At 42.1% G+C, this 26,149-nt stretch overlaps 1 protein-coding gene across 5 annotated transcripts in view; it reads right to left on the reverse strand.

Annotated features, from left to right (window-relative positions):
• Positions 1-26,149, reverse strand: part of pak1 (p21 protein (Cdc42/Rac)-activated kinase 1) — a 61,391-nt gene that overhangs the window by 6,314 nt on the left and 28,928 nt on the right. For 3 of the 5 annotated variants that reach the window (XM_058387971.1, XM_058387975.1, XM_058387976.1), the window contains exons 2-11: positions 12,505-12,721; positions 11,156-11,250; positions 10,649-10,796; positions 10,499-10,536; positions 9,098-9,211; positions 4,253-4,439; positions 2,116-2,179; positions 1,965-2,013; positions 1,583-1,695; positions 494-611 (exon numbers count right to left, since the gene is read on the reverse strand). In XM_058387971.1, the coding sequence (XP_058243954.1) occupies positions 494-611; positions 1,583-1,695; positions 1,965-2,013; positions 2,116-2,179; positions 4,253-4,439; positions 9,098-9,211; positions 10,499-10,536; positions 10,649-10,796; positions 11,156-11,250; positions 12,505-12,697 (1,119 nt within the window). In that variant the 5' untranslated portion in view covers positions 12,698-12,721. Of the gene's footprint in view, positions 1-493; positions 612-1,582; positions 1,696-1,964; positions 2,014-2,115; positions 2,180-4,252; positions 4,440-9,097; positions 9,212-10,498; positions 10,537-10,648; positions 10,797-11,155; positions 11,251-12,504; positions 12,722-15,138; positions 15,297-17,318; positions 17,526-26,149 lie in introns of those variants that run through there. The other 2 variants (XM_058387974.1, XM_058387973.1) reach the window with 2 other exon arrangements.

Below are 26,149 nucleotides of genomic sequence, written 5' to 3' on the forward strand. Positions count from 1 at the left end.
ACTTCATTCTCCACTAGTAGACTTAAACTAGTCTTCTCAGGCTGTTTACTACATCATATTATTTTGTTGCTTTAGGTTATGTATGGTAGCTTTTTACTGGTCACCTTTGCACTAGTCCACTCAGTCTACCTATTTATGGTACTTTATACTCATTTCCAACAGCTTTACTATTTATTGCTACTCACCTCAGGTAACATTAATAGTCTGGGACCATATTACACTACTTTTACACTACAGTAGCTGCTTTATCCAAACTACATTACACTAAGGCCCACTTTCTCTCTCTAGTATTGTTTCCTACTGCAGTAATCCATTTACACTACATGCTGTAGTTCACACACAACCTTACACTTATTCACTTGGACTAAAAACAGTGATGCTTTACACTTAGCTCTTAGTACTTTTATCCTAGTATGTTCACTACTTCACACTTAGGACTATGTGAGAATCTGGGTTTAAAGTTCCGACAGGCTTCGAAACATCTTCCGCTCACCTCTCGACACACAGCGGCGATCTGCGCCTCGTCCATGCACGTCTCCGTCACCACGTCCGTCAGAGATCCTCCAGCCAGATACTCCATCACCACCCACAACTCGTCGCCAACCAGGTAACTATGGCAACCAGACAGCACCACGGCAACACAGTGCATTACACAGAGTAACTAAGGCAACCACACAGCAGCCTGGGGCAATATATTAGTGCTAAGATGGAATGGTAACCATAAAGACAGAGAAATCCATCCATCTACTCCCATGGGCAACATTACAGCACAAGGAATGAGGGGGTATCTATAGAAACAGCTAAAGCCCCACGGACCTGCCATAACAGCGTTATACTGACAGGAAATTGAGGGAGAGAATGTAACAGGGCTCAGTGTGATGAAAAATCACCACTGAAAAAAAGTGATACTAATCCCCAATCCTGTACATATAGACTTGTTTTTGTTTTTTAATTCATAAATATGTATTTCTGTTTTAAACACTGTTTGGAATTAATTCAGAATTTGTCTCTTATTTCCACCCAATCTGTCATTGTAAAGCCTTTATTTTGTCATATTCTATTGCTATTTTTTTTAAAAATACATGCTTTCTATGCATGCTCAAAAACATCTCAAAACAATAAATATTTTTAACATGGTGTGTAAATTAAAAAATCTGATGTTTTTAAATGTTTAATGTTTTTAATATGGTAATGTAATATGGAAAAAATGTTTAATATATATTATATATATTATATATATATTATATATATATATATATATATATATATATATATATATATATATATATATATATATATATATATATATATATATTATTTGTTATTATTATTATAAATTTTTATATCTATTTATTTATATTATATTTTATTAATTATTTAATCTTTAATTTGTATTTAAACAGTGGTGGCTCTGATCAGAAAATCATGATGCTGGCAAATAAATAAATAAATTAAATAAATAATTATTTTAAAAAATAAAATTAAAAAATAAAATATTATTAATTCCTGGGCTTTCTGTCCTTCTGTGTGTATTTTGTGCAGACCTGGATGCTGTCTGCACTTCCGTCCGTGAGCTTCTTACCTGTCCAGGTAATTAACGATGTTGGGATTCTTGTTTTCCCTCATAACCAAGATCTCATTAATGATGAGTTCCTTCTTGGGCTGCTGCTGCAAGTTCATCTGCTTGATGGCCACCTAAAAGCCGGCCAGATAAAAGACAACCTTTAGCACCACGTTAAAGAGCCATGTGGAAAAAAGAGCACAAACGAAAGTATTCACAGAGCCCATTAGGCCCCTCTCTCTCTCTCTCTTTCTCTCGCTCTTTTGCTCTTTCACTCTCTCCTCCAGCCCATGAGTGGCCTTCGAGTAAAAACCTGCTTTCATTTGATGAAATCCCACACATCAATAGCTACTGAAAGACACATTGTTCTTCATCTACAGCATCTTTGAGGTTCTCCTTTTACCTCTTGTCCTGTGGCGATGTCTATTGCTGTGTAGACCGTTCCAGACGCCCTGAGATCCAAAACAAAGAGAATGGTTGAGAATTTTAAAAGGGGTTTTATTTTGTAAAGATGTTTGCGACTGTTAATGACACATATGTGAAAGGAGACTCACCCCTGGCCAATCTTCTCAAAGCGTGTGTATTTCTTCTTTGGATCACCCACACTGACAATACTCCCTAAACACAGAGGCAGAGAAAACTCATCAGACTCAAACATTTAGTGTTTCTTTATTTTTCTCGTTCTTCTAATTGACTTCTAGTCAAAAGATGTCCTCCAGACCGGTAGGGAGTAAAATATTCTCTGTGTGTATGTATCTGCATGGCATGGCTGTTAGCATGGCACTGGACTGGATTTGTGTTTCTGTTTTATTTTGGTAGATTCAATACTGTTCACTGGGAAAATTTCTTGCCACCAAAATCACCTCTGTTCTGGTTTTGATGGGTTTAGCTTGCAGATGTCTTTAAATAAGAAACATCAGATATTGAAACTGAATTATTTACTTTAAGGTTCCCTTTACTAATATTTATTGTACTAGTTAACATTAACAAAGCATGGATTTTAAAGTAATCGGTTAAGTTAACAAATGTAAGTGTAATTAACTAATGCTTAAAAGTACAAATTGTAGACTTCTGAATTTTGACAATTACTAACCGTAACCATGTTTATTGTGCAGCGTGAGAGTATAAACATTGGTTAATGAGAGTATAAACTTTGGTTAGTGAGAGTATAAACATTGGTTAATGAGAGTATAAACATTGGTTAATGAGAGTATAAACATTGGTTAGTGAGAGTATAAACATTGGTTAATGCAGATGTTGAGTATTTGGCATTGACATAAAGCTGAGCTAAGCTTTTGCTATGGCATACAGATCACCGCTGACTTATGGTTATTTAGCTTTTTCTTTTCTGTGTTATCTCATATCCAGTTGGTTTGGGCTCTCAAAACTAAAAGAATTATGGCTTAGCATTTATCTGGATGTTGTGTGGTTATTTTTGTCCGATGAAGAGAAGTGCATATGATTAGGACATTAAACATGTTAAATCATAATCCACCCAACGGTACAAGCTATAAGCCATTTTAGATTTGGTGGTGATGATACCCCAAAACTGACCAGATCTGGACGACCCTTTAGCGGCACACCATGTTCTTCCTCACATCAGAGGTGTTCATAAGAAAGCTAAGAATCAAATATGTCCAAGCTGACCAAAGTTAAACGTCCTGTTGCATCCATGAGAAAAAAAAAAAAAAATCAGAATGCAACAATTATTGGTCAGTTATTCTCATGGTGGATTTGTGGGATCCATTCACTTCCTCTTTTAAATCTAAACAAATCATCTCGCATTCTCAAAACAGCAGCCACACAGACTCATGCTGTGGTGTTTCCACCAAACTGGAGAGCAAAAACCCAAAGGAAACAGTGGACAACAAAAGAGAAAAAAAAAAACTGTGAGAAGGTACAGAAAATAAGGACAGATGAGGCTGTGGATATAGTTTATGATTCCGGAGTGTTCTCTCGAGGCCACACAGGGAACACACACACACACACACACACTAGGAGTGTTAGGTAAGTCAGTGGAGAAGCCTGGCAACCATGAAGGGGGACACTTTAGGAGTCCTGGCTGAAATAAGTTGGAGGAAAAAAAAAGACACACTGGAGGAGAGAGTGGTTGTGAAGCAGCATCCCTTTCTTACCAGCAGAGGGCGAGCTGAGTGCGTCTGGAGCGGGAGCGTTTGATAAAACACAGACTCTTAGACAAAAGTGGAATTTGGAGCACAATTATTGAAGTTATTCATTCAGGAAGTGTTAGTCAGTCAAACAGCAGGGTTACTAAAATGACTAAGAATGAAATCAGGTTGAAATGGTTTTTGTGTTATTACTAGACGAGTAAAGAAAACTGTATTTGATTAGCTTGTTTAGTTTTGAACTGGAGGAAAATTCCTAAATATCTAAGTAGCTGCTTGCTAGCAACATCAACCCTGTCCCTACAGCACAAAACTGATTATCTAGAATGTGTAGGCTAACGCTGGTGTTGCTTTTCTTCTATACAGCTTTGATTAGCTATCGTTTGTTAGGATTAAACGTTTCATCGACGGCACAGTCGCTTGCATTAGATATCATATATCATCATGATGGAATTTTAATACACACATATTTTTATGCAGCAAGTGAGGGCACTATTAGCGAACGACTCTTTGGACCTTGGAGGCATTTCTAGTAGCGTGAGGAAAAACGTTGAGGGAATCTTACGCAGTTTCTCCAGAATCTCCTCGTCGGACATCTTCTTCTTGCGGTTCTTGTCGGCGGCGCGTGGCGTGGTAGAGGAGGCGGCTGGAGCGGCGCTGCCTCCCTCGGCAGGTGGAGGAGAGACGGGAGACGGGGGTGCATCTTTGACAGGGGCGGGAGGCAGGGGCTCAATTACCGAACGGGTATAAATCTGTGGAGAGGCATAGAGAAAAGCTTCAGGGGAGGCACTGCTGAGATTCGGTTTCATTTATTTATTCATTTGAAACCTCAACGAAAGACACCGAGGGCAAACTGTCATTTACAGCGGCGTCGAGTTACACAGAGAACGAAGACAAATCAAAGACACCGACACAGAAAGTCATTAAGTCAAATATTTACAACCAGACATAAAATGGCCCAGAGTAAAAGGCGAATGCAGGAGGAGGAAATTAGGGAATTAGATATTTGTGCATACACAGCAAGTCATGGATGAGGGATCCGGAGAAATCCTGGGAAAGAGTTGACATGAAAGGCGGACATTATAATGCTGAAGCAATATGTACAGGTTTTCATACAACAGCTCAGGGAGGACAAGGGCACTTCAAGGGGTGCTACTACTTAATTAGGTACAAGGCTCCGTTTGTAGAATCTCATTTGTTCCCTGATGCAAAATGAAAGGCTGCATAATGACACAGTTGCTCTATAGTTTTCAACTGATCTGGTCAAACCTCATTTTTTTTGTCCCAATTTGGTCATTTCTGAAGCCAGCAACCGCATCTTTTCACAACTACTGCTCATGCTGTGTCTACACACACACACATACACACACACACACGCAGAAAGCACCAGCAGTTTTAATCTTGGTCACCTGGTCACAGATAACGGCCGAAAGGTCAGGATTCAGATCGCCAGACAATAAATTGAATCCTTTTCCCTTGTGCCACACATTGTCTGTATTTGTCACATACATTACTGCACAGTGAAATTCTTTCTTCGCATATCCCTCCTTGGAGGTTGGGGTCAGGGCGCAGGGGCAGCCGTGATGCAGGAGCATGGTGGGTTGGGGGCTTTACTCAAGGGCCCAAACGGTGGCAGCTTGGGGCTGGGGCTTGAACCCTGATCATCCCGTCAACGACCCAGAGCCTTAACCACTTAAAATTTGGGCTCACAAGGGTAATTGCATTGTGGCATCTTCTCTGCCCTGACCACGTGGCCCTGTCCAGAAGATTATATGAGTCTACCATGCCGGAATTGGCTATATTTATAAGTCAAAAGAGTTGTAAAGTAACTGGAGAAGCTGTCTGGTGTCTTCTATAAAAGTGCAGAATATTTTTTCATTTTTCAGACTGGCTTTTATTTTCTGCTGACCCAGATCTTTTTTTTTTTTTTTTTTTTTTAAGGAATACCATGTGCTTTCTCTTAGGAGATAAAAAAAAAAAAAAAAAAAAAAAAACACCAAAAGGGAAGTCAGGTGCAGTCAGATGTTCACTTACTGTGGCACCATGGGGGGAAGAGGGGAGGGGGATAGAGAGATGGAGACAGACAAATGGTGTGAGAGAGAGAGAGAAATAGAAGGAGAGAGATCTTCTTATACACTTACTAAGTTTGCTGCTAGCCACACACTACCACACACACACACTAAAACAGAGGGAGGATTCTCCAGTCCCAAGTGTTGTGGAGCAACGCACTTTATCCTTAATCTCAGAACAAAGGCCTGTGTGTTGAGTCTAAATGAAATGCCGGCTTGGCGTTCCCCGTCTCTGACTCCAGCAGGAGATAAATGGAACATCAGCACACTCATTATTCCAACTGCTGAGAAAACATGCAGCCTGGTTTATTTAATCCAATCAGAGAGGCTGCCTGGGACTAGAGGCAACCCAAGATTTACTCAGCAGTGTAAATGAAGCTAAACTGAATCAGTGTGATATGATGCAAGCAATCAGAGCTTTGCTTTGAGACATGGTGCATTATCATGCTGGATGTTTTCATGAGATGGGTGACCAGAAAGGGATGGACAACATGGCTACTTATGTTGGCTGTCATTGTGAACTGTTGACACAAAGCAGGTTGGGTCCATGGATTCATGTAGCCGCAGACCAAGCAACAATTATCTAACGTTTAACTGTGCGGCTGTGTAAGCCTGTACCAGGAGTGAAACATCTGCCCAAAGGTTTGTCCACATGTTGAGCGAGTTTGACAAGGGCCAAATTGTGATGGCTAGACAACTGGATCCAAAACTGCAGCTCTTGTGGGGTGTTCCCGGGCTGCAGTGGTCAGTATCTATCAAAAGTGGTCCAAGGAAGGAACAGTCGTGAACCTCTGACTGGGTCATGGGCGGTCAGCGCTCACTGATGCACGTTAAGGCTGGCCCGTGTGATCCGATCCAACAGACGAGCTACTGTTGCTCAGATTGCTGAAGAAGTTAATGCTGGTTCTGATAGAAAGGTGTCAGAATACACAGTGTATAAAGGGTCAGGGCTATTTTGTCAGCTAAAGGGGGACCAACACAACATTAGGAAGGTGGTCATGTTATGGCTGGTCAGTGTATATATAAATATAGATATTCTGTTTGGGATGTGTATATTTGTAAAACGCATTTAGGCTTTTCCCTTTCATATTAAGGTCTTAATCAGAAACAAAATAAAACTGTTTAATTTAAATGGATCGTTATCATACATGCAAACATACAGCACTGTGTCTCTGCAAGCTGAAACACGTAAAAGGTCATTTTAACACAATAAGAAGATTGATAGTGCTATAATTATTCTGTAACGGCTCAGGCAGCAATCACAGCAGTCAGGCTCATTAAAATGCAAGCTAACGAAATCAATAAAACATCCAGACACCACCTGCCACGGCCCAATAAAAATAAAGCCCCTCTCAAATAATTAGCAATTTGGTGTCGAAAATCAGTCCAGGGCATCTGTGTATGCACATGTGTGTGTGTGTGTGTTCAGATTTCCGCAGATCATCCATCGTGTGTTGTGGTTTAGAATCAGGTTTAATGAGGCTGAACTGGTTCCACATTCATATCAACGCAGGCAGACACAGCAGCACTGCTTGGCTTCTTGTAATCTTCCTCAGAGACAGCTGAGACGTTCCTCCGTCTCCTAACACCTCCACTCCCACACTCACTCGCTCTAGCTCCCTGCTTCACTCCCTCCCTCTGCAAACCGAGGATATATAATTCTCCCCTTTCCACTCAAGTTCTCTCCTCCTTCTGTCCATCCTTCACTCCCCTCCTTGTCTGTTACGCACCTCATTCTGTCATTCCTAGACTTTTACTCACCCCTTTTTGTCCTTTACTCACTTCCTTTTGTCGTTCACTCGCCTCCCTTTATCTGTCCTTCACTCAGCTCCTTTTTTTACTCACTGCTATCCTACACTCCTCTCCTATGCTGCCCTTCTACACTCACCTCCTACACGACTATCCTTCTATCCATCCTTCATTCCCTTCCTTTTATTCATCTGTCACGCCCCTCCTTCACTCTCCTACTAATGTCCTTCACTCTGCTCCTCCTGTCCTTTACTCTGCCTCCTCCCATCCTTTACTCTCCTCCTCCTGTTTTTCACTCTCCTCCTCCTGTCCTTTATTCTCCTCCTCCTGTCCTTTACTCACTGTTTTCCTGTTCTTCATTCATGGTCTTCGTGTCCTTCACTCTCCACCACCTGTCCTTCATTTACCTCCTCCTGTCCTTCATTCACTGCCCTCCTTCACCCCTCTCCTTCTGTCCATCCTTCACTCTCTGCCCACATTCACTCCCATTCTACACCACCCTCACTCACCCCTCTTCTTCTGTCCACCCTTCCCTCACTACCCTCCTTCACCACTCTCCTTCTGTCCATCCTTCACTCACCTCCCTCTGTCCATCCTTCACTCTCTGCCCTCATTCACTCCCATTCTACACCACCCTCACTCACCCCTCTTCTTCTGTCCACCCTTCCCTCACTACCCTCCTTCACCACTCTCCTTCTATCCATCCTTCACTCTCTGCCCTCATTCACTCCCATTCTACACCACCCTCACTCACCCCTCTTCTTCTGTCCACCCTTCCCTCACTACCCTCCTTCACCACTCTCCTTCTGTCCATCTTTCACTCACCTCCCTCTGTCCATCCCTCACTCACCCCTCTTCTTCTCACATGCCCACATTCACTTCCCTCCTTCTGTCTATCCTCCAGTCCACAGCCTTGTGTCCACTACTCCCCAGGTTTCTGTCCAATCCTTCTGTCCTTCACTCACTGCTTTCCTACACACCTCTCCTTCTGTCCACTTCCACACCACTATCTTACACTTCTCTCCTTCTGTCCATCCTTCACACTCTTCTTTCGCACTCATCTTTTACTCCCCTCCTCCATTCTGTCCATTAAAATCCCCTTCCGCTTTCTCTTAGAATACATTCCACTTAAAATAAACACTACTACGTTTTTATTTTATTTTATTCTGGAGTCAAGTCAAAAGAAGAAACATTTCTACTAAAAAAAAATCCTCATAGAAACCAGACAAATTCCCAGCAAAATTCCTATTAAATTGTTCATATTTCCCCAACATTGTGAAGCCAACATATACACTGTGGCCTGAATAAAAATAAACTACACAAATCTGTTCCTCAATTACTCTGCTTGGAGACACATGGCTGATTCCTAGTGCTTGTTATAAGGCATACCCAAGCAGTGCTACCTGAGCCACAAAGGAGGGAGAGAAACGAGCAGGGAAAAAGAAATAGAGCGGGTAGAGGGGAAGAAACAGAAGGGAAGAGGGAGGAGCATGTAAAAGAAAGGAGAGAGCAAGGAGAGCGATGGGAAAGCCATGAGGATTAAAACACAAACAAAGGTGGAAATTCGAATCTTGCGTGCAAGCTGGACTCACGGATTTGGTGTGTTCGGGTCGTGGAGCGATCACGGGTGGCGGCGTGGCCTCGTCCTCGTCTTCGTCCTCGGATACGGTTGCTACGGCGGGGTTTTCAGACACGGCTTTGGAGTTCTGTGGAGGGAAGCGGAAGCTGAGTCGGCACTAATATCTAGCTTTATGCTTCGGCTTTGATAAATTGCAGCGGGGCTAGAGCTGACAACTTACTGGCCTACATAAGCCGCATTAAAGATCAGCGATGGAATAGAGCTAGCTGTGAGAAATTCCCTTTTTAGTGACATAACCGCAGGCACAAAACTGAATCATGCCTCTGCTCTAAACCCAGGCAACATGGCACCCAAACTGCACAGTCAGCAAGGTCTGAAAAGAAAAAGACGCTGATTCACAGTGTAGAGGCGTGTGTCTGTGAAAGAGTGTGTGTGCTTTCAGCAAGAGTGTGTGTTTGTAATGTGGATTTTAGGTCACTTTCATTTCTTAGCTATTTGTTTGAGCTAATTTTGCACTGAATGGAATTAAATAAACCAACAATACTGGGGAAAGCCAAATAGGGCTGAAATTTAGAAAAAAGGGAAAGAATTTCCAAGGTGAAAATAACAAAAAAACAAACTTAAATAAATAAATAAATAAATAAAATAAAATAAAATAAAATAAAATAAAATAAAAATCTAATTAATTTCTCTCTTTTTTAAATTCAGTGCTCTGTCCTTTGTCTAAATTATATTTGGTTAACTTCCTGTGGTCCGGTGAAACAGCTTTCTCACTGAACCTCAGGTTGTTTCTGTGTTTTCCCTTGAGTCGGAGGGAAAGGGGTAGTTGGTGAGGGGTATTTTGGGGGGAATCCGTGCCATAGTTCAATTCAAAAATACATATAAATGATATGAATAAATTGTGTAGCAACACTGCAAAAAAAATCTGTCTGTAGTAGGGACTTTCTGTTTAATGGGAACAGGACATGTATCTGGAGAAATGAACAAGAGAATGGTCAGTCCTCTGTATTTCATTTCCGACACTGTAGTGAGCACAGAGCCAAAGCTGTGTGTTTGATGATCACGATGAAACACTAACACAGACGACGAATTTGACCTAACCTCAATTCCACAGAAAACATGGGGGAATTTTTCGGAGAGACACGGCTGAAATACCAAAATAAACGAGACATGAGACTCATCGTTTTCTTGGGGGAGCTTAGTGATACTAAATATGGATGCAATTTTTATTGTTTCACTGTGTGAAAAAGAAGAGTGAGAGTCAGGCAGGGATTAAAGTGAGAGTCTATGAGTGTGCTTGTATGTGAGCAGCCATTGGAAATGATGTTCTGTCTGTGTGAAGTATGAAGCTGTGATAAACCTTTTCCATCTTTCTCTCACACACACACACACACACCATCAGCTGAAGACTTACCGGAACATTGGAGGAGCTGTAACTGTCCAAGCTTTTATCTGCAAAGGGGAAAAAAAGACCCAGAAAGGAAAGAAAGCCCTTATGAGTAAACCTTGTTTTTAAAGATACTGTGTGTGTAGCCATGATCATTACACACAATGAAACTCCCACCTGTGAAGCTCATATACTTCTGGCTGTTAGCCGTCTCTTTGGAGTCGTAGAACTTCAGTACATCTAGGACGGCCTGAGGGTTTTTCTTCTGCTCCAGCTTGGTGATGTTAGACGTCTGGAGCAGACGAGCCCACTGCTCTGGCATACCCTACACACACACACGCACACAAATTAACATGGAAATCAATTGTGCAGCAAAGCTATTAAAGTAAATATGACCTATAAAAGCAAACACATTTCTCTTTAAGGTACTGAACAACCATCAGTGTAGAAATTTGCAGTTTCAGTTCCTATTAACCCGATATTCTGCAAGCCAAGCATTAGGAATACAAAAGTACAGTAATTTGTCACTCTAATACAGTATAGATCACAGAAACCGCAAAAGTGGATCTGAAAGCTAGACAGTGTGTTGACCTCGATCTCCAAACGCAGCATGTTTTCTACAGGACACACAGTGAACTGAGAGAACTATGAGAACCTCACACCCTACACAAAGTGTACACTTACAGTGAACTCTCCGGTGACGGCATCGAAGCCCACGTGGATGGTGTGCTCAAAGTCTGACGGCAGAGAGATCTCTGGACGCTCCTTCTTCTTGTTGGCTGAGGACGGACACACGGGAGAAGAAAGAATAATTTGATGGAGAATACATCAGATGTAAAAGGATTTCATTTCTGATGAAAATGACACGTCTGCATCTGCTGAAATCGCTACGACAGCAGTGAGCTCAGTTAGCAGTCACACTCGGGACGTTTTGATAAAGACTCGGAGGCTGGAGTCAGACTCGTTCTGTTTAATCAGCCATTTCTGAGGCAGGCTGTAAGGAGAATGCTGGCAGACAATACAGAAATCAGCTGTTGTAGATTCGAAAATATTTCAGACTAGATAGGAAAAGTTTTATTTATTTATTTATTTACTTACTTACTTTTTGCTTTAATGGCACCTCAGCACGTTTACTCAAAACGGCTAATCTTATTTTCAGAAGCTAATCATGTGGGACTTGATTGGGTGAAAAACATCCCATCACTACTCCCATCTCCTCCTCCATCCATTCCTAAGATGTAAAGATATTCTGCTGCTGCGTTCGATTAATAGAAAACTGTCTGAATAATGATGTCCTAAAAACCTTTACGTTTTATTGAATGATGGCTACACTTATGACCCCTAATGTCTGATCTCAAGTACAGGAACAGCGCTGGGGTTCCATCAGATCCGCCAGCAGCATGGATGAATGACAGGATCTGATTAAATTCAGACATATGGATAAAGAGAAAAACATTCCTTATTCAGATGATCTGATTTGCATGTGGAGTTTGTGTACAAATCGCATTGCTGAGCCGAATGCTGGCTTTAAAAGCGAGCGTGTGATGCGGTTTTTAAGATGCGGAACTAAAGACGCAAAGGCCTGGAAGCAAACATGTTTTGGATGATTGATTGAAGAGTGATTTTTGGCTGTTCTATTCATTTCAACCATCAACACTCCTAGTAATCGCTCATTCTGTCTCTCTCTCGGCTCAGGGCAGCCAGCTGCCGTGTGCTGGGTGTTGTGTCGAGGTCAGGCTGGTTATGTAAGGTTAACTATTTGCTAGCAGGAAGCTAATTAACTGAGCAGGCGTGCTGAAACGCGAGACATTCTCTGCTCATGACTTTGCACTGATTAGCCCGTGACTCTAAAGGCGTATTTTTTCGGGGACCTTTTACAGCCTGAAACATCGAGTTATTAATTAAATAGAGGAATTTAATATTTTAGGAATGAAAAAAGCCATTTTCCACCAACCCAGAAACCTCAAATTATTTTAAAATGGAATACTATTTTGGCAGATATTCCGGCATGTTCCATTGTCCCTGAGACTCACTCTTATCTCCTCCTCCGGTGAGGATGGAGCGGATGGAGCGGTCCTTGCGCTTCTTGTCCTCGGGATTGGGCGGCAGGGGTTTGGAGGTGTGGTTCATTGCGCTCGGCTCTTTGATACCGGATCCCATCATGGTGCTGGTGTTCCTCATAGGCGGTGCTGGTGGCTTGTCCTCCACTTCTCCGTTATCGGACATCACGTAGTGCAGGAGCAGCTAGCTCTGAAAGAAAAATATATATGGTTAATGAAGTGGGAAGGTCAAATTAAAGCTCAAACATTGTCATTTTAGGCAGAAAGGAAATCTAGAGAGACCAATCAGGTATAACATTATGAGCAGTGACAGGTGAAGTGAATAAGACTGATGATCTCCTCATCATGGCACCTGTTAGTGGGTGGGATATATTAGGCAGCAAGTGAACATTTCCTCAAAGGTGATGTGTTAGAAGCAGGAAAAATGGGCAAGTGTAAGGAGTTAAATGAGTTTGATGAAGGACCAAATTGTGATGGCTAGACCACTGGATCAGAGCATCTCCAAAACTGCAGCTCTTGTGGGGTGTTCCCGGTCTGCAGTGGTCAGTATCTATCAAAAGTGGTCCAAGGAAGGAACAGTGGTGAACCAGCAACAGGGTCATGGGTGGCCAAGACTCACTGATACATGTGTGGAGCGAAGGCTGGTCCGTGTGATCCGATCCAACAGACGAGCTACTGTTGCTCAAATTGCTGAAGAAGTTAATGCTGGTTCTGATAGAAAGGTGTCAGAATACACAGTTCATTACGGGTCAGGGCTGTTTTGGCAGCAACAGGGGGACCAACACATTATTAGATGGTCATAATGTTATGCTTATATTATGTCTGGCCTAAAATTGTATTCGATCATCCATGATCTATGGTTTTTAACAGGAGCTAGCCTGAGTAGCCAAAAGTAAAAATCCTTTTCATAAATACACCCCTAAAACTTACAAGATCAACTACAACTTGTGGAAAACTGTAGCTTCTGCTTACACAAAATGGCTGCCCTAATATTCTGTCACGTTTCAGCTCCATAACCATTGCTGTTTGTAACTGAGAAGAATCTACGAGCCTCATCGATCACGTGTTTGAGGTCTTTGAGAAGTGTCTGGTAAACAGGTTCAGGAATCACTGCAGTCTTTAATTAATCAGCATGTTTTGAAGTCACCTCAGAAAAATCCCATCAATTTAATCCTCATAAACAATAGGAATTAAGTGTCCAGGTAACAGCAACCGTCTAGTCAAGTGTGACTGTGTGCTGAAGAAACAGCTTGCAATATAGCTGTGAGCTCGCAGCCAGACTCCACCTGACAAGTGTGTGTGTGTGTGTGTGTGTGAAAAGGAGTGTGTGCGTTTTCATATATTGCAACACACCTCAACACAATAAAAAGTAAACAATGTTTATTTTTTCCTTCCATCTAGTCACACTTCTCACAAGCCTGACTCAACAAACGATGGAGTCATGACTATGCTCGTGATCCATCAGAGACACACACACACACACACCCTGCCGAGCCTTCTCTCATCTCCTCTCCCACACACACCCCTCCTGCGAGTTCAAACACATTATGTAATCCACAGTCTTATTTTTGGACCTGTGTTTTGGACCTTGAACAGTTACAGTTACAGCAAAGCAACACAACACACATTAACACAGAAGTGTACACAATACAGGGCTGATTTTATACCTCCATCTATCCATCCATCCATATTGATAGACATACATTATTAATCTATTCTACTTTATCCATCCATCCATCTATCTATCTATCTATCCATCCAGTCCATGCATCTTCCTTCCTTCACTGGCTATCCACCAATCCATCCATCAATCCCATCTCCTTCCTTCTCTGGCTACTCATCCATCCAATCGATCAATCCATCCTTTTTCCTTTCTTCTATGGCTTTTGCCCCATCTATTGTGTCCATCCACCTTCTCTGATTATTCATCCATCTTCCCTATCCATTCTTCTACCCTACCTATCTATCTACACACTCTTATCCATCAGTCCATCCATCTAGTTATGTCTTCAACCATCTACTCTATCCATTTATTTATCCATCCACCCATTTATTCATCTACTTATCAATTATATCCTTCTTTTTCATTCACCTCATGTCTTTTAATCCATCCACATACTCTGTCTATCCATCTCTTAACCAAACTAGCCATACAACTGTCCACTCTGTCTATCCATCAGTCTAGACAACAGACCAATCCATTTATCTATTCTGCCTATCCATTCATCCACCCATCCATCCATCTCTCTATCCATCCACCTCCTCAGTTTAATCCATTTCCAATGTACTCTATCCATCCTTCCACTGATATACCTACTCCATCCATTTATACACCTTATTCATATTTCCACCTCCCTCTTTCCACTCTCAATCTATCCATCTACTCTGTCTATCCATCCATCCATCCATCCATCCATCCAATAAACATCAGGTATTTCTGCTCTATTTCTTCTGTATAACCAGGAAACCCAGAAGCATGTGGCACTGTGTACATTTTTCACCCTATTTTTCTAAATAAACTAACACTCGTCATTATTTTAACCAATTCAATTTCTAAATAAAACAAAACGGCTTCCTTTGAATTCTCAGTGAAATCCTCAGCCTTACCTTCAACACATCCTGGCCTTCACTTCAGACGTATGCTTTCCAGTAAGAACTCAAGACCAAAATATTAGAGAAAGTGCAGGAAGCTCCTCTGAGTCACTGAGAGTCCTGGGAGTGTGAGTGAGCAAGTGTGTGTGTGTGTGTGTGTGTATGTGTGAGAGCGAGTGTGTGTTTTTGAGGCGTCTGAGCCCTCCCTCACGTGATGTCACAAGTGACCAGGTGGGTTCGGTTTTTGTGGCCGTCTGGCAGACTGACTCACATAAATTGAGTAAAGTGATGACACACACACACACACACACAAAGAGACTGACAGTTTCATTATTTGCCTTAAACAGCATGTCCTTTCAATCCTTTTTTTCCCACAGCAATGTTTTATTCTATTCATGAAAGAATGACGCTTTTTAACCATTTCCAGTTACCTTTAAAATCCCCTTCCTCTCTTGTAGTTAAGAAAATGAGAAACGCCGCATGTCATCTTACAGAGAAACCGGAATGAACAAAGTCCTCTGTCCTGAAGTCTCCTGTGGTGGAAAATTACTGCGCTGACACCCGAGACCTGATAAGGAAACGTCTCCTTACAGGAAACCTCGCCATATTAATGATTATACACATACACGCGTTTCTTTATTGAAACTTTACCACTTCTTCCTGGTTATTATTACCAACATTAGCTTATGTAGCTGGATAAACTCGAATTACTAATAAATTGAACTGCAGTCAAAGCTGACCAATCAGAGAGGAGAATTCTGTAGTATAAATTGTAAATAGACATCATGTGTGTTCCAGACAGAAGAACGGTGTCTATGTAGGTAACCTTTATGAAGGGTTTCCTCTCCACACCTGTCCTATTCTCACAGCTGTCTCAATGCTTATAATAAAGGACAAACACGCCCTTATCAGCGAGGACATTCTCAGAAAAAAAACAAAACAGGAAGTGGGACAGTTTGAAAAACGTCATGGAAACTATCTCACTGTTGCAGTATTATTCATATGGTAGAGTATTGTATTTAATGCCACATTGTCTAGGTTTGGTCACCTGACACAAGCTTAACAAACGCATCATTCTTATCCTTTTTGTTTACGTTAAACAGGGTTTTGAATAAATAAACGCATGTTGCTAATCCTGGTGGTCCAGCAGCAGGATCCTGTGCTCTCATTGCCGTAGCCCGGGTTCGATTCCCGGGCAGGGAGATAACCCAGCCACTGAAGAGTTAACTCGGTGCGGGTCGAAAGCCCGTATTAAATATGAGGGTTGCGTCAAGAAGGGCATCCGGTGTAAAAACCTGTGCCGAATGAAAACATGTGGACCAAATGATCCACTGTGGTGACCCCAAACCAGGGAGCAGCCAAAACAACAACAACATTATATATAGTATATATGTAGCCATCTTGAAGTTTCCATTCTTAGTAGTATTAGCATCATGTGGTGCGACCGTCCATCCATTACAGCAATTCTGACAATTTGCCTGAAATTGTTTTAAATCCATTTCTATTTTTCTTTTGGCAGAAATTTCAATTTTTGTTTTTTTGTTACTGACCAAATGACCAGAGACACAATACAAATATAATGCATAAATATAACATAATATTTTTCTACAAATTTTGTTCTAGATATTTATTTTACTTTTGCATTACTGAATCATTACAAAAAAAACATTTTATATTTATAACAATACTTTTCCATCAAAATGTAAACTGCTGGGTTTAGTAAACATGAGCCAAGGGGTCATCACACCAAATATTGACCTTTATTACAATGTACTTCTCTTTATAATATTTTCCATGCATAAACATGCCTATATATTCTGTACAGTACTGTTTTCTACACAGGTTACTGTACACTGTTGTAAGGAAATTCTATTATTTAATATATAAAGGAAAATTATGGTTGCACCACATGACACACACACACACACACCTGTGCCAGCAGCTGGTAACAGCATGCAAAGTACAGACATAGAGTGTGTGTATGCAGCCCCTGCATTTGAGAAGCAAACACTCGCACTTCTGTGAGAAAGCCTGACCCCCCTCCAAGACACTCACACACACACACACACACACACACACTATCTAACAACCTACAAGACACACACTGAAACCCACAGCACTGCTAACACACACTGACAGGCTGCTCACGCTGACGACGAACTCATACACCCCTGAGACAAAGGAGAGCGACTCACATTTCATACCAGGCTGAGACTTTTAGCAGAGTCCTGTCATCACTCCGGTCATTTTAAAAACACGCGCACACGCGCGCGCACAAGCTTGACAGCACCTAGAAAGCAGAGGTGGCAAAAAAACCCTCAAATGTTTTTCATGGACAATTTAACCTCTTTGGGGGAAAAAAACACACACACACACACAAAGGTGACACTGTGTGAACTCCAGCACATAAAAGTACTCCAACAAGTGCCAGCGTGAAACAGGAAGTGAGTCATGAAACCTTCAGTTCGCTGTGTCTGTCAAGCTGTAAAGCTTTGTTTCTCGTTTCCCTCACACACACACACGCAGACACACACCCACATGAGCCTCCGTGTCAGGTGCTTCGGCTTGAAGAATGGGCTCTTATTCTCTCTACGTCCCTATTACACGCGAAAACTGTGTCAGACTGAGATTAGCACATGCCAGCAGCCTTGGAGAGAGAAGCCACACTCCAGACACTTCCTGAAAGCAAACACAGGCTTCTGTGTGCTAATGAACAGCAGGTGAGGGTGTGTGGGGATGAGAACACACCCTGCTTCCACAGTCCAGTGCTGCAGCATGTGGATCAATAAAAGGGTTCAGGATCGGTGTATCACAACACAAAGGGCTGATCCACAGGATCGGGTCTATGTAAAGGAATCACCTTATTTCTTTAAAAAAAAAAAACTATAGCTAATTAAATATATAACATTAAAGGAAAAGTTCACTTCCAGAACAAAAATCTACAAATAATTTACTCACCCCCTTGTGATCCAAGATGTTCATGTCTTTCTTTCTTCAGTTGTAAAGAAATGATGTATTTTGAGGAAAACATTTCTGGACTTCTATGGTGCCCGCAAGTTTCACTTTCCCACCCACTAGCTACCAGATGCAGAGGGTGAAGGCTAACACACACACTCTCTCTCTGACACAGCTGTATCTTTCCCTCTTCCGCATAGACACCCACGATAGGCTAGTGTCACTTTGATTGACGGGGAAGAGAGAGTGACCAAAAAGCATGGACAATTCTGCTTTCTTAGCTTCAGGCCTTGTGATCTCCTATATATATATATATATAAACTTTAGACCTTGTATTCATACATGTATGGCATTTGGCAGATGCCGTTATCCAGAGTGACTTACATTTTATCTCATCTTTTATACAACTGAGAGTGAAGGGCCTTGCTCAGGGGCCCAGAAGTGGTAGCTTGGTATCTGGGATTTGAACTCACAACCTTCTGGTCACTAGTCCAACACCTTAACCACTAGCTATTTTACTTTACTAATATGTGTATATTTTTTATGTGTGTATTGTGTTTTGTGTGTATTTTTTATTCCCTCTTTGTACTATTAATTGAAATTTCCGTTTTTTGAGATTCTGTATGTCCTGTCTAAATGATCTCAGAGGTTTCTGGAGTCACAGAGAAAGAAGTTCATTATATTGTGTAAGTGATTGTTTCCTGTAATTATGGCAATACACTCTTTAATCTCTTTAAGCTTCACAGATCAACACTCTCTTGAACACACTCTTTAGACTCTATAGCCTCAGATTTGAGAATTGACCAATCAGTAATTAGGAACTAATATTATCATCCTTTATTTATTAGTCACATAACCTAGGCTAGTTAAGACAATAGGATGTCGTCTCTACAAACCAGACATCTGCCTTCTGCAACAGAGCAGCTCAACTGGCACGTGTGTATCAAGTAAATCATCTTCACACATTTAATATTAAATAAAGTCAAGCACCATTCAATGAAACATAATTTCTTCCAAAAAACACAGCTGGGAAAACAAATCAGTATTGATAGTACAATCAAGCTTTTTTCCACTTCCCTCTACTCCCAACTCAGTCAGTCATCACTGTAAACAAATGACTGTACATGGCCTGTGACTCAGTGCTGTGGAGTGACTTGGTTCTGAATCACAAAGCATCTTGGGAGTTTTCCAATCTGCACATCAATGACAGCTGATGAATCAAGATCACCTTAACAGCTCCCAGTTCTGACCCTCCATCTCCAACTCTCTCCTATTCTCTCTTACTCTGTTGCTCCTCATTACTTCTTTTATTTATCATGTTGTACAATTTGTATTATTAGTTCTTTATGAATGAATTCTTTCTGTTTTCTTTCATCACTACACTCATCACTTATTCTCAGAACTAATCTTTGACTTCAGGGTTCTAGTAGGTTTCTCTACGTCTGTTAGGTCCAGTGAAGGAGGCGTGGCTTTGTGTCTTAGTCCCAGTGAAGGAGGTGTGGCCTCTGTGCCAGTCAGTCCCAGTGTAGGAGGTGTACCTCTGTGCCTGTCAGTCCCAGTGTAGGAGGTGTACCTCTGTGCCAGTCAGTCCCAGTGTAGGAGGTGTACCTCTGTGCCTGTCAGTTCCAGTGTAGGAGGCATGACCTCTAGTTCTGTCAGTCCCAGGGAAGGAGGCATGGCCTCTGGTTCGGTCAGTCCCAGGGAAGGAGGCATGGCCTCTGTGCCTGTCAGTTCCAGTGTAGGAGGCATGGCCTCTAGTTCTGTCAGTCCCAGGGAAGGAGGCATGGCCTCTGGTTCGGTCAGTCCCAGGGAAGGAGGCATGGCCTCTGTGCCTGTCAGTTCCAGTGTAGGAGGCATGGCCTCTGGTTCTGTCAGTCCCAGGGAAGGAGGCATGGCCTCTGGTTCTGTCAGTCCCAGGGAAGGAGGCATGGCCTCTGTGCCTGTCAGTCGCAGTGAAGAAGGCATGGCCTCAGTGTCAGTCCCAGTGAAGAAGGCTAGGCCTCCGTTTCTGTCAGTCCCAGTAAAAGAGGCGTGGCCTTTGTTTCTGTCAGTCCCAGTAAAAAAAGGTGTGGCTTCGGTGCCTGTCAGTCCCAGTAAAGGAGGCATGGACTCCGTGCTAGTCCCATTAAAGGAGGTGTGGCCTCTGTGTCAATCACTATCATGTACAACGGAAAAATCAACACAATAACAAACCTGAACACAAATCTAGATTGAAGAGGTGTGTGTGATATGAATGCACTCATCTGTGGGTTCAGTCTGCAGAGATCAGGTTGAAGAGGTCACTCTGAGTCACACTCGTGTCTGTTTGGCTTTCCCCGAGTCACACAAAGTGATGTCATTTTGGATGTCTGCTAAAAATAGCATTCCTACTGTCTCTCATGTTCTACTAGCTCTCATGTGTGCAACGCCTGTGTTGGCAAACTGCAACACTCTGATCTGAACCAACATATCCAGACTTCACAGAAAGAATGAGCTTTTCCAAATCCTCAAACATTACGCTGCTTATCTTTACGTATCAGGAAATTGGCCTCCAAAAAAAGCACAGCAATACAGGAAATGACAAGTGCATGGACACTATGATTAACGCTGTCCTGGCTTGTATGCGGTCAGCACGAGCATCTGCCTTTCGTCAGATGTGCCGGCAGCAGCCAAGATTCACATATGGTGCTTCGCTGCTGGAGAATTCAAACCGCAAACAAAAAACACGCTATGGACACACGCTCTGGAATATCCCAACACCACCGCAGCTATGCTGTGTACTGTGAATAATACCAAACCATACATACACACACACACACACACACACACACACACGAAAACCCTCATAAACTAGAACAACAAAAGCACCATTTAGCTGGCATACAAACCGGCTACATGATGTATGAGTGACTAAATTCTCTAAATAAAGTAATTATTGGACCTTCTCTACACGCTCAGACCCATTAAATTCATGACCTTTTCAAGACCTGCTGTAATTTGTGGCACTTATAATATGGAAAACACTAATTAGGCTACAGAGACTCACAACAGCCTGATCAAAACACAGGCACCTTTAATTGAAGCCCAACATTATTTCAGCTTAAAAACATTAATGTGGGGCACGCAATAAACCCGTAAAGACTGGAACAAATCACGACAACATCCGTGCCTGGGTTTGACTGCTACATTGTTCTCGTCACATTGCACATGTCAGGTGTATTTAAACCTCCCCCCCCCGTCCAAACACACACACACAGACACACACACACACACGGCTATCTTCTGAGATGGTTGTTTCCAGCCAAAATGGTTTTTTTTATCTTTATCAAAAAGTGCCATTATTGAACCTTTCAAGCCCCGTGAGCACATGCCAAAACATTAATAATGCAAGATGACGAAAGGGGGCGGAGCTTCCAGAGATCCTCAGACAATCATGCCATATTTTGGACCATTTTAGTTTATATATAGTAAACCTGTAGACATATAACGCATAAAAAAAATCCATAAAGAATTCTCCTATACCATGAAGGAAAATAAAAGCACATGAGAACAAGCTTAAAACTGTCATTTTTATTAAGACGACTCCATTGTGCTCATGTTAAAATATGGAGCTCCTACCTAAAATGGATAAATGCTCTTAAACCTTTATATCCTAAATATTATTCTAATATCTCACCCTGCATCCTCTGCAGTTTCTAGACGACTGATTCTCAGCTGAAACACAGCCAGGAAACTTGCCAGCTTACTGCGTCTTACCAAGCAGCAAACTTTATATCCAAACCTTGACCTCGCACCTCTCTGTGTATTTACATTTAGACAAACTCTACAAAAATGGATTTGGATTTCCATCCAAAGTCATGTAGAGAGGGTCGACAAATATCTTGGCAGCCATGTCATGTGCGTCGATAAAATCTGGGGGTTAAAGGGGTAACGTTAAGTCCTGGTGCAAGAAACAACATGATAACTCAAGTTAAAGCAGTGGAATTACACTAACATGTAACACCGATCAAGCATAACATTATGACCACCTGCCTAATATCGCGTTGGTGCCCCTTTTGCTGCCAAAACAGCCCTGACTCGTCAAGGCATGGACTCCACTAGATTCCTGAGGGTGTGATGTGGTATCTGGCACCAAGATGTTAGCAGCAGATCCTCCACCTCGCAAATTTTGATAGATACTGACCACTGCAGACCGGGAACACCCCACAAGAGCTGCAGTTTTGGAGATGCTCTGATCCAGTCGTCTAGCCATCACAATTTGGCCCTTTGTCAAACTCGCTCAAATCTTTACTCTTGCCCATTTTTCCTGCTTCTAACCCATCAACTTTAAGGACAAAATGTTCACTAATATATCCCACCCATGATGAGGAGATAAACATCCATCCACTATATTTACATAATGATGTCACTTCCGGCAGCATCCTTAGACCTTCCCATAACATTCAAATTTTATTTGGTCCCATACACTGTTGTCACTGACCGTGACATAAAAATAGAAACAATAAGTATAAAAACAGAAAGATAATAATAACGAATATACTAGGAATCGAAATCTTTGTATTGCTTTCTCCAGCTCTCCGTTATGTGACATATGGATGGATGGATGGATGGACGGATAATTCCTCAATGCTATTCTTATTCATGACTTAAGCTCAGAAGAGGAAAAGAGCTGTTCCAGGACGTCATTAACTGACCACACTGAGCCGAGGTTCCTTCACTCTGCATGGGTTCTCTTGCCACATGGCTGAGTCAGACACACTAACACGCTAGAACACACAAATCAGGAAGGAGAAAACGAGGGTCAGGGCAGAGAGACTGCAGAACTCGTAAAGCTGCCGCTTAAAAGCCGATATGCGGTTACTGTCGAGTAAGTGGCTGTCACGATGAGCCATGGAGGGTCACCACAGCTGATGTGTAATCTAATGTAATTGGACATGAAGTGTATAATAATACATGAAACATTGGAAAACACACTTGATCACACAGTCCTTGATCTCTACGCTTTACTGGAAGAGTAATCAGCAAGAGTTTAGCAAACAGCAGCAGGTTACTGGAACTACTTGTAAATTGTGTGTGTGTGTGTGTGTGTGTGTATGTGTGGAGAGAGAGAGTTATATATAGAGAGACATGGGGAGAATAAGAGAGACCAAACAAGAGAGTAAGAGAGAGACTGAGAGGGGGGATGATTGGGGGGTTGAGACGGAGAGAAACAGAGGGAGGCTGTGTGAAAGAAAAAAAGAAAGAGGGAGAATGAAAGGGAAACAGGGAGATGAAGAAAGACAGAGAGAGAGAGAGAGAGAGAGAGAGAGAGAGGGAGGCAAAAACTGAAAGAGATGGAGAGAAACAAAGGGAGAAAGGGTGAGAGGGAGGCAGAGAGAGAGAGAGACCGAGAGAAAGAGAAAAACAGAAACTGAAAGAGATGGAGACAGAGAGATGGAGAGAAACAAAGAGAGGGAGGAAGAGAGAGAGAGAGAGGGAGAGAGAGAGAGAGAGAGAGAGAGAGAGAAGGAGGCTGGTGAAGGAATGGCTGTTTATAACTGATATAATGTAAATTAAATTAATTTAATACAATCAGTGTAATTAATAATAAAATAAAAAAATAAATCTAGGGAAAATAAAGGAAGGGAAAATAAAATAAAGGGAAAATAAATCTGTTTGGGGTGTGGATTTATTAAAAAAAAAAAAAAAAAACACTTTAAAATCTAATAACAAACAATTCTGCCTTCAGACTTTAAGCTACGCCCACACCGACAATAAACAATGATTTATTCAAGAAAGAAGGTGTTTCTCATCTCTGTAAAAACCTGTATCTGTCTTATATCTACAGACTGCATGTAAGAAATACTTCTCCATCACAGGAGCTTCCTCACTTCACCCCAGTCTCCTCCCTCCTCCTCCTCCTCATCCTACAGCTAGACACACAACAACCTGCACCACTGAAAGGCTTTGTCTCGAACCCCAGCGCATTTCCCCAGATTTACTGCTGTCCGTTTTTACCGCCATCTTCATCTTCAGTGATCCGCATAGAGGAAACGAGGAAGAAACCTTGAGAGCAGCTGAGACTCGAGAAGGGAAGCCCTTTCCCCCCCCGACACCTGACACACACACACCAACCCTCCCCTGACTGAACTGGATAGACAATGAGAAACAAAGTGAAAAAGAAATCGAATTTAAAATCTTTGAGCATTTCTATGGTCACTCCTTGCACCCTAAATCAGCATGCGACAGCGTCTCCTCCTCGGAGAGCAGCTCACACACACACACACACACACAGACATAAACATGTCCTGCAGACACAACAACCGCTCCCCTTTCTCATGTTCAAAGGAGTAACTCTGGTGTCTAATCCACAGTGATACAGAAGACAGCGAGACACTGTGTAATTATTCCGTGTGTGTGTGTGTGTGTGTGTGTGTGTGTGTGCGTTTCAGTATTTAGACATTTGTCCATCTGGGTTCATTAGGGTGTACTAGACAGAACAAAAAGAGAAGCAAAAATGAAAGACTGAGAGAATAAAGGAAAAGAGAGGAGCCTAAAGGACAGGAGAGCCGGTAGAAGAGGGCATGTTCCTGTGAATAGTAATATTTTACATTTATATCAGTAATAAAATGCAAGGAGACTGTATTAAATGTCATAAAACACTCAGTGTCCACTTTATTAGGAACCCGTGCAAGCCTGTACCCTTTTGCAATGCATGCATTTATCCGATCAGCTAATCGCGCGTCAGCAGAGCAGTGTGTGTAATCGCAGTTAATGATCCTATTAAATATCAGAAATTTTACAAAATGTATACAAGACCACCAAAAATACACTATTTTGCCAAACGTTTTGGGACTTCTGCCTTTACATGCACATGAATGTAATATAGATTTGAATTTTTGACCATTCCTCTAGAAGCGCATTTGTGAGGTCAGGCACCGATGATGGATTAGAAGGCCTGGCTCACAGTCTCCGCTCTAATTCATCCCAAAGGTGTTCTATCAGGTTGAGGTTCAGGACTCTGTGAAGTTCCTCCACACCAAACTCACTCATCCATGTCTTTATGGACCTTGCTTTATGCACTGTTGTGCAGTCATGTTGGAACAGGAAGGGGTCATCCCCAAATGAAATTGTCCAAAATGTCTTGGTATGCTGAAGCATTAAGAGTTCCTTTCACTGGAACTAAGGGGTCAAACCCAACCCCTGAATTCAATGATTTGAACGGGTGTCCCAAAACTTTTGGCAATATCGTGTATTACCATAAATCAGACAGAGAATACATGGCTGATCATGTCTACATCTGTTTGCTTCATTTACAGCCAAAACAGCGAATCTATTTTAAGAAAAGCGAACAGTTCGAGCCTGCAGCAAGTTTCTCAGGAGCTGTGAGGATGAACAAAACTGAAGACATGTCTCTCGCTGCATTAATGCTTTTTTTTTTTTTTTGGCAGAAAGTTCACTTGAAGTTTCTTCGTGTTGCTCGTCTCACCCACTTCGTGACTAACAATAGCTTTTCCTTCTGTCGCTGTAGCTCGCTAGCTCATGTCGAGAATAAAAAGTCATGTTGCCCCTGCAGTGCCAGTGTGAACGCAGGCTAGCGGCTCGGTTCTGCTAACTGCTTAATGAAGAAATAAAGGAATAAGTGTGTGTTACTTAATACTCGATCATACTGGCTCGAGCTCGGCCATTTTTACTGTTTAACAATAATCATCTCTGGTAAGTATGCACACACACACGCACACACACACACACACACACACACACCCCCCCCTCATAACGCCAGTTCCCTCGGTCTGTTCACAAGTTATCAATTACAGCCTCTGAGGGACTCTAAGACACGAAACCGACACAGAGGGAAAAGTCTTGCGTCTGCGTTTTCCTTTTTGATGATAGAGTAAGGCCATGCCTGTGTGTGTGTGTGTGTGTGTGTGTGTGTGTGTGTGTGTGTGCGTGCGCCTGTGTGTATCTAGGGGTGTGTGTGTGTGTCCCAGGAGTCCCGTGGTCACCATGCCCATAACCCCAGTACAGCAGATGGCACTAAAAGAGGCACTGCCAATTTACATGTAAATAGACAGAGAGAGAGAGAGAAATAAAGGTAGAGAGAGAGATTGAC

This window comes from Hemibagrus wyckioides, linkage group LG04 (genome assembly GCF_019097595.1).
Source record: "Hemibagrus wyckioides isolate EC202008001 linkage group LG04, SWU_Hwy_1.0, whole genome shotgun sequence".
Classification (NCBI taxonomy): Eukaryota; Metazoa; Chordata; class Actinopteri; order Siluriformes; family Bagridae; genus Hemibagrus; species Hemibagrus wyckioides.